At 40.6% G+C, this 13,108-nt stretch overlaps 1 protein-coding gene across 1 annotated transcript; it reads right to left on the bottom strand.

Moving 5' to 3' along the window:
- Positions 1 to 4,716: 4,716 nt before the first annotated feature.
- On the bottom strand, positions 4,717 to 5,664 carry LOC130023714 (olfactory receptor-like protein OLF4). Its single transcript, XM_056114306.1, has one exon. The coding sequence runs from the start codon at positions 5,662 to 5,664 to the stop codon at positions 4,717 to 4,719; it is 948 nt and encodes a 315-aa protein (XP_055970281.1).
- Positions 5,665 to 13,108: the final 7,444 nt, after the last annotated feature.

Raw genomic sequence — 13,108 nt, 5'->3', positions numbered from 1 at the left:
ATTTACAGGTGACTTTTGGACAGAGATCTCCAAATCTCTGGAGATCTGTTCTGCTCAGGGACTGAACCAAAACAGTTCAAAAGGATGAGAGAAAAGAAAGAGTGCTGATCAATAATGTCCAATAAGTTGGGCTGGTCCCTGAGATCCTGTGAAGAGAGGCATCCTCCTTAGCTCTGGTCTGACCACATTCCATCTCAACAGTTTCTCAAGGATGCAGATAACTAATCAAAATCCAAACAATGAATCCAAAAGGAAAATAATGAAAATCTTATCATGTAAATACTCATCAAACCTCCCATTTTTAATGTATGCTGAAGAAAAAATACATTTTAAATAAAAATATAATGTTCAATGATACTGGGTACTTTTAAAGATGAAATTGTAAAGTGCTTTTTTTAAATGATTTTAAATGCAAAAAATTATAAAAGTGGAAAGTCGAGTCTGAATCTCAGAGATTATTACTTGCTTGAATTAGAAGAGACAACAGAAGTAAAGAAGTCTGGGGTGGGGGTGTGGGAAAGAAGAGAAAGACAGGAAGCAAGAGAGAGCATAGGTCAAGGGGATTCAGATATGCTGGTGGGGTAAAGGAGTTGCATATCCAAATCACAAAGTCAACAACACTGAAAACAAGAGATCCAGGCTTCAAAAACCTAACTTTAAAATGTGCCTATCCAGATGGCAGGCTGAGTATTGGGGTGGAGGGGAGAGGAACCCAGGGCACTGGTGGAGGGAAGTTGACAGTGGAGGTTAGGTTGGTGCTGAGACATTGCATGTCTAAAACTCAACTATGAATAGCTTTGTAAATCATGGTGCTTTAATAAAATTGAGGAAGATTGAAATAAAGAGAAAAGACAACAGATTCTCTCACATACTCATACTCATATAAATAGTGGAGTTACTGGAATATTCTAATATGGTAGACAGATTTGAACAACAAATAAAAAAATTAGAATAGTAACTTTTAGTTGGTGAGTGGCCGTTAGCTGTTGAGATATTAGATAATTGTTTTCTTCCTCCAATCAGAAATCTCTATTGTTTCCTATTATTTTGATACTAAAATAGTTGCAGGCATAGCTAATTAGCAAATCTACATGTTAAACATGGGATTTCTGTGTGGTTACCTGGAACAAGATAATGGTATATTTCCATAACTGCTGTTGCAAAGTAGTGTTAACCTCCATCATCCAGGATTTCTTGCTGCGTCCCGCACAGCTAGTCAAACATCAGCTGGAGAGAGGGAATGAGAGCTGAAGACAGGGTAGGGAGGACTGCATGAAACATATAGCAAGTTTATCATAATCCAAGCTGATTTACATAAGATTTATATAATCTTATTTTAGCAACGATCGGCAGATTTAAAAAGCTGTGTAAACAATATTAGTTAGGCTGTTCCTCATCCTTGCTCTTGAGAAACAAGAAATGGAGACGTAGCCTTCAGTCTCCTCTGAAGATCAGCCGCCAGAGCATGGTGGCCTTTTGACTTTTCTCTCGAGGCTGGCCGCCAGAGCATGGTGGCCCTTCGGCCACCTGTCAAGGTCGGCTGTCAGGACATGGCTCACCCTCATGCCAAGTTTCTCCACACCCAGTCCCTATTTACAGGGACAGAGGCAGGGAGTGCCTGGGCCCGTCCCCAAGAATTTCTAATAAATGCGATAGTGTTCGATTATAAATCATAAATATATTTTAAATGCATTCATTAATTGCACTTGACTCCAATAAAATGCTGTTTTCCTACTCCTCCTAACTACAGACTATGTATAAATTGGTCTAAATTTATTTGAACCATTTTATGTCTTCATTCCTGTCTTAGTCTCATCCAATTTGATTTCTAATTCCATCTCCTAATTCTTACAATGTTCCTTTCATTGCTAAATCCAGCTGCCACCTTCAAAACTACATAAACTACTTTTACTATAAATTAGTCAACTATACAAATAAATAGGACATTATCTCAGCACTGAACTTGGCAGCTTCATTTAGGGGAGTTGAGGTAAAAGTACTTTGCTCCCTTTCCTATGAACCTTTCCTGAATTTCTGGGGTTAACCATCCTAGGGCCAATATCAGTGCAGAGTAAGCATTATATAAGTCGTCATTTCACCTTACTGAACTATATGGATTCACATCTGCCAGTAGAATGTAAAGTAATCTTTAATAAGATGAAAGCATAAAAGCCTTCCAGGTGATGGTCAAAAGAGGATTCACATCCAACCACAAAGAGCAAGAGTGCAAAAGACAATAAACAGATTAAAGGCCATATAGTACAGTAAACTAGGCACTTGCCTCACAGGCACCAGCCTGTGTTCCATCCCCAGCACAACATATTGTCCCCCTTGACTCTCCAGGAGTAATCCCTAATCTCAGCATCAGGAGCACCAGGTCAGGAGTCCCAGAGCCAAAACAAAGAGATGAACAAAACCTAAGTGTGTGAATGTGCAGTTATTTATTAGCTCAGAGTACACAGAATAATGTTCATTTTCATTTTTGTTTATAGTAACTTTCTCAAGTGAGGAATATATACATAACAGTTAAATAATTTTAGTAAAATTTTAAAGCAATTTGTAATGCGATGTTTGATAAATCTGAGTTCCCAATATTCAAGAGCTCCCACAATTCCACACACATGCAATTTTTACATATACAGAAGCACTGAGTGGCAAACTTCAGAGTGAAATGTACATACAAACACTGCAATTTCTAGTTTGAAACAATGCAACCAAAAAGTGTAATAAATTAGCTCTGACCCCATACACAAATATACATGAATAATATCTATACAGATAAGATACATTAAAAGAAACCAATAAATTTCCCACCAATACATTTAGCTGCACAGACAATAAAAACTACAAGACATAACTTTCAATTATGACTTCTTTTATTTATCATAAATTTTTAATAAAAATGTTTACTCATTCATCATTGTTTAAAATTTTATTAACATTTCAGCATAACAACTTCACACCACTGTATATGTGTAAAAGTAATGATATTCACTGCCACGAAATACACTTCTGTTATGCTTTTGACTGGAGTAAAGAGAAAAGTTTTCTTTTATTTTGTTTGTTGGGAGACATCTGGTGGTACCAATAGTTTCCTCCTGGCTCTGTGCTCAGGAATCACTCTTGGTGGGACATGGAGGACCCTGTGGGCTGCAAGGTAAGCAACTTACACACTCTACTCCCTCTCTATCTCCAAGTGGATGCTTATTTTATTTGTGTTTTTTTTTAACTCTGTTGACTTCTGAAACCTGACTGAATAGTTTATCCAGAAACAAAGACTGAGCAACTATATGAAATCCTTTGATGCAACTTTCCAAATAATGACGTTTGCTATATATGCAGACCCTGAGAGCTATGAAATATTTATGTTCTTTTCAGCAACTGGGAAAATGACATCTTTGATACAAATTTTGAGCAACCCAAACCTTCTGTTTCTGGAAGTATTTGCCATCATTTAATCCCTCAGAATATTTTTGAATGATAATAAATGTATATAGATTTTTTTCTCACTATAGTGAGGTTGCAATAGCAATGTGAATTATTTTTACATACCTCTTCTAAAAGGCCCTAGTCCTGTAACTCTCTAGATTTTAGTACTCACAGAATAATGGCAGGCTTCTGACTCCAAGAATCATAATAGAATGAATGTGTCTCATTTAATTCAAAGTCATAATTTCATAGCTACATTTTAGCCTGAATAGAAACATTTTCCCAATCAAATACTCTTCAGGAAAAAAATGAAATTAGTTAACTTATCTTCTGGATAAACACAGTTTTTTCAGTGTAAGCAGTGGAGGTAATCTAAAATTAACTTGGAGATCAATACAAAATTTCTTGTCTACAACTGTAAAAAGAGTTTCAGATTTTGACACATATAGTCACATTGAGTCTCATATATGGAGCTCGATAATGGAAGATACTGATTACTCACAATCCATTTCCTACTTATGAAAAAAGTATACCAGATAGTTGTTTGCCTTAAAGGTTTTGGAAATTTTTAATCAAAAATATAATATGAGATCATTTATAAAAGTATTTTAAATGTCAGTTAATTCATCATCCTTACGTGTATCAAAATCCTACTTGTGGGCTGAACTTCCTACCAGTGTTGTGTCTATTGAAATGTGTGTCTGTGAAGACGCCTGTTGCAGATCATGTTGCCATGAACCAGGAAGGCTCTGTGGACACTGAGCTGCATGAAAACAGGGCTCCGATGTGAAAAGTCTTCCTTATCTGGGAGAGAATTTTATATCGTGATACAGAAGGGATGAGGACCCTCAGTAAACTCTGAGGATCATATTTTCTTCTCCCATAAAATTGTATAAAATGTCTTGACATTCCAACGTAACTAATTTTTCCATAGGCATGAAGCAACTGATGATACCTTTGTTAGTAGAGTAGAAAAAGTATTATTTAATATGATATCTATTGATTGAAAATAATATTATAAAATATATGTGCAGTCTTATTAAGTACCTGGGAATTTCCAATATTTGTGACCCAGTTAGGAAGTAAGGAAACAACAAGGGCAAATTGTTGCATATTCGAGAGACAAGACTGTTAATAACTTGAATTCTGTACATGAAGAGAGTAGTCCAGGTCCAATGCAGAAATCTCATGATACAAAAAAGGGCATATTCTATTTTCAGTCTTATCACCAAGACAATTTCTGACTCTGAGATTTAGACCTCTGAGTTTTGTGAAAATTCTCTCATCCTAGGAGAATGGTCTGTTTGTAGTATCCTTCATGAACATCCTTTTCAGAGCCTCCTTGATGTCTTTGTTCCTGAGACTGTAGATGAAGGGGTTCAACATGGGTGTGACCACTGTGTACATCACCGAGGCTGTTGCACTTGAGTGTGAGTCCTGGGTACCTGCAGAGCTGAGGTACACACCTAGGGCTGTGCAATAAAATAAGAAGACCACCGAGAGGTGAGATGCACAGGTGGAAAATGCTTTCAACTTCCCCTGAGCTGATGAGATTCTATGGATGGAGGAAACAATCTTGGTGTAAGAGTAAACAATCCCGGTGACAGGACCACCAGCCAGCAGCACAGCTCCAATATACAACACTAAGTTATTAATAAAGGTGTTGGTGCAAGAAAGTTGAAACACATGGTTGAGTTCACAGAAAAAGTGAGATATTTTCCTGCCTTTGCAGAAGGAAAGCCTCAGCACCATTAAGCACTGTAACAAGGAACACAGAACACCTGTGATCCAACACATCAGAACCAGCAGCCCACAGAGTTGAGGGTTCATAATAACCATGTAGTGCAAGGGGTGGCAGATGGCCACATAGCGGTCATAGGCCATCACAGCCAAGAGAAAATTGTCCAGTCCTGCAAAGAGTAGGTAAAAGTATATCTGGGTAATGCAGCCTGCATAAGTGATACCTTTTATTCTTGTCTGGATGTTCAGCAGCATCTTTGGGATAGTGGTCGAGGTGAAACAGATGTCTACAAAGGACAGGTTGGACAGGAAGAAGTACATGGGCGTGTTGAGGTGGGAATCTGAACTGACAGCCAGAATGATGAGCAGGTTTCCAAGGACAGTGATCAGGTACATGGAAAGGAATAGACCAAATAGGACAATCTGCAGTTCTTCTCTGTTTGAAAATCCCAGTAGAAGAAAATTTGGTAATCCTGTGTCATTGCCTGGTTCCATGTAGTCAAGCTGACTATCAGGAAAGAAAATAAAACATGTTCAAAAATTTTAAAAAATTGCATTCCTAACATTGTCATTTTTATACTGTATTTTAGATTCATAACTAAGTATCTATAATTGCTCCTGGACCCTTTTTTGGTTGGGGGAGGGCACACCTAGCTGTGCTCAGAGCTTAGTCCTGGCTCTGTGCTCAGGAATCACTTCTGGTGGGACTCAGGGGACCATGTGGGGTGCCAAGAATTGAACCCAGCTCAGCTGCATGCAAGGCAAGCAACTTACCTGCTTTACTATCTCTCTGGCCATTCTTTTTAGAATTTGTCCATGTACAGGGAATCTCCTTACTATCACTTGGGTAGGGATGTTTGTTTCAGTCTCATCTTCCTCCACACTTTTAATGAGAACATTTATATGTATTGAAGAACTAAATTGACAACTGACCATCCTGTGACACATAAATTAAATTTCCTATAGTTCAATTATGGTGAATGGATTAGAAAATACCAATCATATAAATGATCACAATGCACGCATTGAACTGAGAAAATTTAAGAAGATATAAAGGAGAGGATTGTGGGGGAATTACTTTCTCAGTGAATTTTCAGTCCATATTAGCAAGCACTTGAATAGAAACTACAGGTATTTGGGATAGGAGTCAAGAGATTTTCTAGCCAAATATGTATCCATTGGTGGGAAGGCCAGTGCAAAGACCTTGTAAAAACATTTAATTCAGAGAACTAAGCTCAGGAGGAAGGAAGCTTGTGCTCGCGGTTGAGGCAGTATAAGGATGGATGCTGTGAGAGCACCCTCTGCTGCTGCACTCTCACCTCACAGGGTGCTCCTGCACTTACATCCTGAGAACCAGAGCAAAACAAGGGTTATACTCAGCATTTTATTTGTAGATTCACTTTGGGGGTTTAGGAGCTCAAGCATGACCCTCACAGTCACGTGTACAAGCACGCTAACAAACCCAAACCTTTGGCACACATATACACTCACCCTCACACACATATACCAACCACACTCACAAACACAGGCACTCATCAGATTCCCACTAATTTACCCCCATCACATTCTTCACACATACTCCCACACCTATAACCACTCAATCCACACTTACAGTTATCACACCCATCCATTCACACCTACCCACACTCATGTATACATTCAGCATAATAACCATAATACACATAATACATAAAACAGTAATACATAAAACATAATACATAAAACATAATACACATAATACATAAAACAGTAATACACTCTCTAACACGCATCACACACACACATATACACACTCACACCAGCAGTCACACACTCAGATGCACACACTGTAGACTACTGTACCATTCTGTTCTGCTGACTTTTTGCATCGTTAGTGATATTCTGTGATAAACGCATGCTCGAGATATCAATGAATCTTTATCTTAAAGCATGGCGAAATGTTGCATATATTCTGTTTTGTGATCCTCCATGGATATGAACACATAGGACTGTATTTTAATATGACTATTATCTTTCTTATATTAAAGGGATGTAATAAATATAAGTTAAACAACAGAGCTGTAAAAGGGCACAAGGGGAAGAAATGCAATTAGCCCCGTGGTCCTGAGAGACCATGCTGTGAAGGTGGCTCCTTTGGTTCTGGCAACATTCCAACCCAGATGTGTCTCCTAGATGCCAAGAAGAACTAATAAGCTGGTCAAAAAGTAATTTGTTCCCAAGAGAGGAGCAATGTCTTTTTAGCACTGAGGCACCTTCCTGATAGTTTAGCCAAAGAGGACCCAAAAATAAGAAATCCAAAAATTAAAGTTACAAGTATGGAGACAATTTGAATTTTGAATTGGCACTAACAAAAGCCTAGATTTAATGATCCACAACTTTTGAAATCAGAAATAGATTTTTAATCTTTTATTTATAAATTCTAGTATTTTGACCTTGGAGAGCCAGCTGAACCATCCTCAATGTTAACAGTTTCACCCAAACATGAGGATAGAAGCATTCAACCTCCTTATTACGGCAGTTGTTCTGAGCACTTGTGGAATGCTTATCTGATCCTTCCCATTAGTAGAAGAAGGGGAGGGTGGTATGCATTGGGGTGAGACTGTACTGATTGCATTTTTTTCCTCACAAACATTTGTTTTGCTTCCATATCTCTCTTTCCCTAATTCCATGGTTTTATCTCAGTTACTTCTGTCTTTCCCATATTCCTCAAACTGGTACTCCTCTCCTGATGTTCAATGATGTCCAGTGCTATCTACCTCTGTAAGTGAGCCAATCACACATGACTTAATGACCACAGTGGACTCCCAAATGGAGAAAAAATAAAACCTTTCTTCCAAAGCCTCACTAGGAAGTGGCTTCTCCCTGGAAAAGTCACCCTCTATAGATGATGTTCTACCAATTTCATTCTTATTTCTCCATTGTAAAGTCAAATACCAATCAATAGGGCCCATTAATTCATTTTTGGTTCACTTTTGATTTCATCAATGTGTGCTTTTACTGAAAATAATGTAACATGAAAATTAGGAATTAAGAAGAAAGACTGTGCTAGAGAGATATCATAGGGTTAAGTCACTCACCTAGTACACAACTGATGCTGTTCAACCACTGTCATTATATATGGTCCCCTGAGCATTGTCAGTAGTCATCACTGAGTACAGAAGCAGGAGTGAGCCCTGACTACTGATGTGTGCATCCCCCAAATGTGAGGAAGAGGGAGGAGAAGGGTGAAGATGATCACGAATAAAAAGGCAGAGGAAGAAGAGGAGGAAGAGGAGGAGGATCAGGAAAATTAAAATTAAATTAAGATTAAATTTAAAAATTAAACTAAGTTAAATATTATGGGTTCACATAATTGCACTAAAATAAATGTAATAAAATCAGCTCTTCCCCTTCGCCCCCAACGATGATCGATGATCCACCAGTCTTCTACCCCACCCAGGTCAGTCTGCCCGCCAGCATTCGAATCTGGGACTTGGCTTTCACCCTGCATCCTCTCAGACCCTGGGAGAAAAGCAGGCCTGACCCTCTTCCTCTTCGCCCCCAGCGCTGCTCCTCCGACCCTTCAACCCATCCAGCCTTTACCCCACACACAGGAGGCTCCCGAGCGGGCATGGACTCTTCAGAGGTGGGCGTGGCTTCAGTAGAAGTGGGCGTGGCTTGATTTTAGGCCTGCCAAAGTTCACGGGGCCACAAGTAGTTTAGTATACCAAGAAATCTAGTGTAACCACAAGGCAGTAATAATTAAAACAGCATGGTACTGGAACAAAGGCAGAGCTGTAGACCAATGGAACAGGGTTGAATATACTGGCATCTCCCCCCAAGCATACGAGCATCTAACCTTCGATAAGGGGGCAAGAAAAGTGAAGTGGAGCAGGGAAAGCCTCTTTAACAAATTATGCTGGCAAAACTGGACGGCTACATGCAAAAAAATGGGCTCAGATCTCTGCCTAACTCCATGTACAAAAGTAAGATTAAGTGGATTAAAGATTTCAACATCAGACTGGAATCTATAAGGTACATTGAGGAAAAAGTTGGCAAAACCCTCCATGACATAGAAGCTAATGGTGTCTTCAAAGATGTCACACCGCTGGCCAAGCAAGTGAAAACAGAGATAGACAAATGGGACTATCTTAAACTAAGAAGCTTCTGCACCTCAAAGGAAACAGTGACCAAAATACAAAGACAGTCTATAGAATGGGAAAGAATATTCACCAAATACACATCTGATCGCTCCAGCGCTGATGGGCGCTGGAGCGATAGCACAGAGGGTAGGGCGTTCGCCTTACACGCGGCCAACATGGCCGACCCGAGTTCGATTCCTCCGCCCCTCTTGGAGAGCCCGGCAAGCTACCGAGAGTATTCGATATGCCAGACACAGTAACAACAAAGTCTCCAATGGAGACGTTACTGGGCCCGCTCGAGCAAATCGACGATCAGCGGGAGGGCCTTTACACATCTGATAAGGGGTTAATTTCAAGGATATACAAAGTACTGGTTGAACTCCACAAAAAGAAAACATTGAACCCCATCAAAAAATGGGGAGATGAAATAAATAGAAACTTTCACAAAGAAGAAATCCGAATGGCTAAAAGGCACATGAGAAAATGCACCACATCATTAATCATCAGGGAGATGCAGATCAAAACCACAATGAGATATCACTTCACACCATAGAGACTGCCCCATATCCACAAGAACAAAAGCAACCAATGCTGGCGCGGATGTGGCGAGAAAGGGACACTCCTTCACTGTTGGTGGGAATGCTGACTGGTTCAGCCCTTTTGGAAAACAGTATGAACGATTCTCAAAAAATTAGAAATTGAGCTCCCGTTTGATCCATCAATACCACTCCTGGGAATATATCCCAGAGAGGCAAAAAAGTATAGTCAAAGTGACATCTGCAATTGTCTGTTTATTGCAGCACTCTTTACAATAGCCAGAATCTGGAAAAAACCTGAGTGCCCGAGAACACATGACTGGTTAAAGAAACTTTGGTACATTTACACAATGGAGTACTATGTAGCTGTTAGAAAAGACGAAGTCACGAAATTTACATACAAGTGGTACTACATGGAAAGTATCATGTTAAGCGAAATGACTCAGAAAGAAAGGGATAGACATAGAAAGATTGCATTCATCTGGGGAACATAAAGTAACAAAATAGTGGACTAACACCCAAGAATGGCTAATATTAGTACCAGGAATTTTGCTCTATGGCTTGGAGGCCAACCACACATACTAGGGGGAAAGGTTGCTCAGATAAAGAAGGGAACACCAAATAAAGGTGTTGGGAGGATCCTCTCAGGATGGGAGAAGCATGTTGAAAGTAGACTATAGACTAAACATGATTGTCACCCATTCCCTCTTTTGCAAACCACAACACCCAATAAGAGAGAGAGAACAAAAAGGAATACCCTGCCACAGAGGCAGGGTGGGATGAGGGGGTGGGGGGGTCGGAGGGATACTGGGATCCATGGTGGTGGAAAATGGGCACCGGTGGAGAGATGGGTACTTGATCATTGTATAATTGAAACCCAAGCATAAAAATGTGTAAGTCTGCAACTGTAAAAAAAATCTAGTGTAAAATCACAGTTCCTATATCTACACACCAACATGAAGAAACAACTCAAATACCCACCAAAGGGGGAAACTATGAAAATAGTACAGAAGCCTCAGTAGGTGCTACTCACCTAAGGAACCTCTCTGAGAAAGAATTCAGATAGGAAGTCATGAAGATGTTCAATGAACACAATGAAAGTCAGACAGCTATCCAGTAAATTGAAAGAGGACATAAAAGAAACAATGGATCGCACAATCAAGAAAATACAGGAAGAAATGAGAACAGAAATTGGAAAGCTACACACAGATACGTCACGAATAAAAGATTCCATAGATGAAATAAAATACTCAGTCTGTGCCCTAAACAGTAGAATGACCACAGCTGAAGACAGAATCAGTGAGCTGGAAGATCAGCTGCAACAAGCCAACAGGCAAAAAGAAACAATGGAAAGAGACCTCAAAATAGCACAAGCGAATCAGAGTCCTAGGAGATGATTCCAAGAGGAACAACATTAGAATCATGGGAGTACCAGAAGGTCAGGGAAACAATCCCAATGAAAAAGCCATGGTCAAACAAATTTCATTTTTTTTTCATTTCATCATCCTGTTATTCGTAGATTGCCTCGAGCAGGCCCCAGTAACGTCTCTTTCATCCTAGCCCTGAGATTATATTCAAGGCTCTTTAGGAGAATGAGACCCATCATTGTTACTGGTATTTGGCATATTTGGTACGCCATGGGGAGTTTGCCAGACTCTGCCCTGTGGGCAGGCTACATTCAATAGCCTGCAAGTTTGTCCAAAGTAGGAATGAGACAATAAGATGTCATAAAAAAAAAAGTTTTGATAAGATGTCGCGCGGCCGCGCGGTTCCGGGATCTGGATTTTATAGTCTCTGAGTCTTGGCCGCTGATGGGATTACACGGCGCCAGGGGGGCAGGTGGTGGGTGTGACCCCCGCCTACTGGAATTTGGAGGATCTGGGTGGAAGATGCTCGACTCCAATCCGAGTAGGCTTGGAGGTCTCGGCCCCGGAACCCGCGTGGCTTTGTCCCTCTGCCAGTACCTTCATGTGTGCGGAGAGTGGTCTCAGCATGGTGGTGGCTGGTCCTGGAGGTCTTCGGCTGCCGGAGCCCTGGTCGGGGCGGGGAGGAAAGCTCAACCCACTCCCCTCCAAGGGGCCCCGGGAAGGAACAGCCAGACGCGGGGGCAGAAGACTGCACTGTTCTCGTCCGGGATCTGGATTTTATAGTCTCTGAGTCTTGGCCGCTGATGGGATTACACGGCGCCAGGGGGGGCAGGTGGTGGGTGTGACCCCCGCCTACTGGAATTTGGAGGATCTGGGTGGAAGATGCTTGACTCCAATCCGAGTAGGCTTGGAGGTCTCGGCCCCGGAACCCGCGTGGCTTTGTCCCTCTGCCAGTACCTTCATGTGTGCGGAGAGTGGTCTCAGCATTATTGCTGAAAAATTTCCCAGACTGGACAATGCAGTCATTCAGATTCAAGGAGCCCGAAGGGTGCCAGCTAAAAGAGACCCAAACAAAAAGACTCCAAGACATATCATAGTTAGAATCATGGATGCCACATATAGAGACACAATACTGCAAGCAGTAAGGTCAAAGAAGAAAATCACATACAAAGGAGCACCCCTTAGATTCACAGCAGCCTATCAGAGGAAACCCTCCAGTTCCGAAGGCAATGGTGGGATACAGTGAAAAAACTCACTGAAATGAATGCTTCACCAAGAATACTCTATCCGGCTAAACTCTCACTCAAACTCGAAGGAATGGTACACTATTCTGTGGATAAACAGCAGCTCAGGAACTTCATAGGCTCAAAACCAAACCTAGAACAAGGAATAAAGGGGATACTATAAGATAAGATAAACCCTACAAGCACAACAGATCCTTACAGAAAGATGACACAAAACCTCATAACAATAATATCTCTCAATATCAGTGGTCTAGTTGCACCAATTAAGAGACACAAAGTACCAAAATGTATTCAGTGACAGAACCCAACATTCTACTGTCTACAAGAAACTCAACTCAACAGTCAGAGCAAACACAGACTCAAAGTTAAAAGATGGAAAACAATCCTGCAAGCAAACAGCTCCCTCAAAAAACCTGGGGTGGCCATACTGGTATCTGACATCAATTTCACATTGAAAAAGATTAGAAGGGACAGCGAAGGCTATTTTCTCTTCATCAAGGGATATGTACAACAGGAAGAAATCACACTCTTAAATGTATACGCACCTAAAGAGGGAACAACTAAATATTTAAAACAACTGCTAACAGATTTTAAGGAGGACATTGCTAGCAACACAATAGTAGCCAGAGACTTCAATATCATCTTATCACCTCTGGATAGATCAACAAGAA

The sequence above is a fragment of the Sorex fumeus genome, unplaced genomic scaffold (assembly GCF_029834395.1).
Source record: "Sorex fumeus unplaced genomic scaffold, SorFum_2.1 ptg000024l, whole genome shotgun sequence".
Lineage (NCBI taxonomy): Eukaryota > Metazoa > Chordata > Mammalia > Eulipotyphla > Soricidae > Sorex > Sorex fumeus.
The sequence above is the reverse complement of the archived record's forward strand: the minus strand, read 5'-3'. Positions and strand labels throughout refer to the sequence as shown.

What these genes read in the sequence shown, in the direction of transcription:
- LOC130023714 (XM_056114306.1), bottom strand. Translation starts at nt 5,664, where the DNA reads ATGGAACCAGGCAATGACACAGGATTACCAAATTTTCTTCTACTGGGA.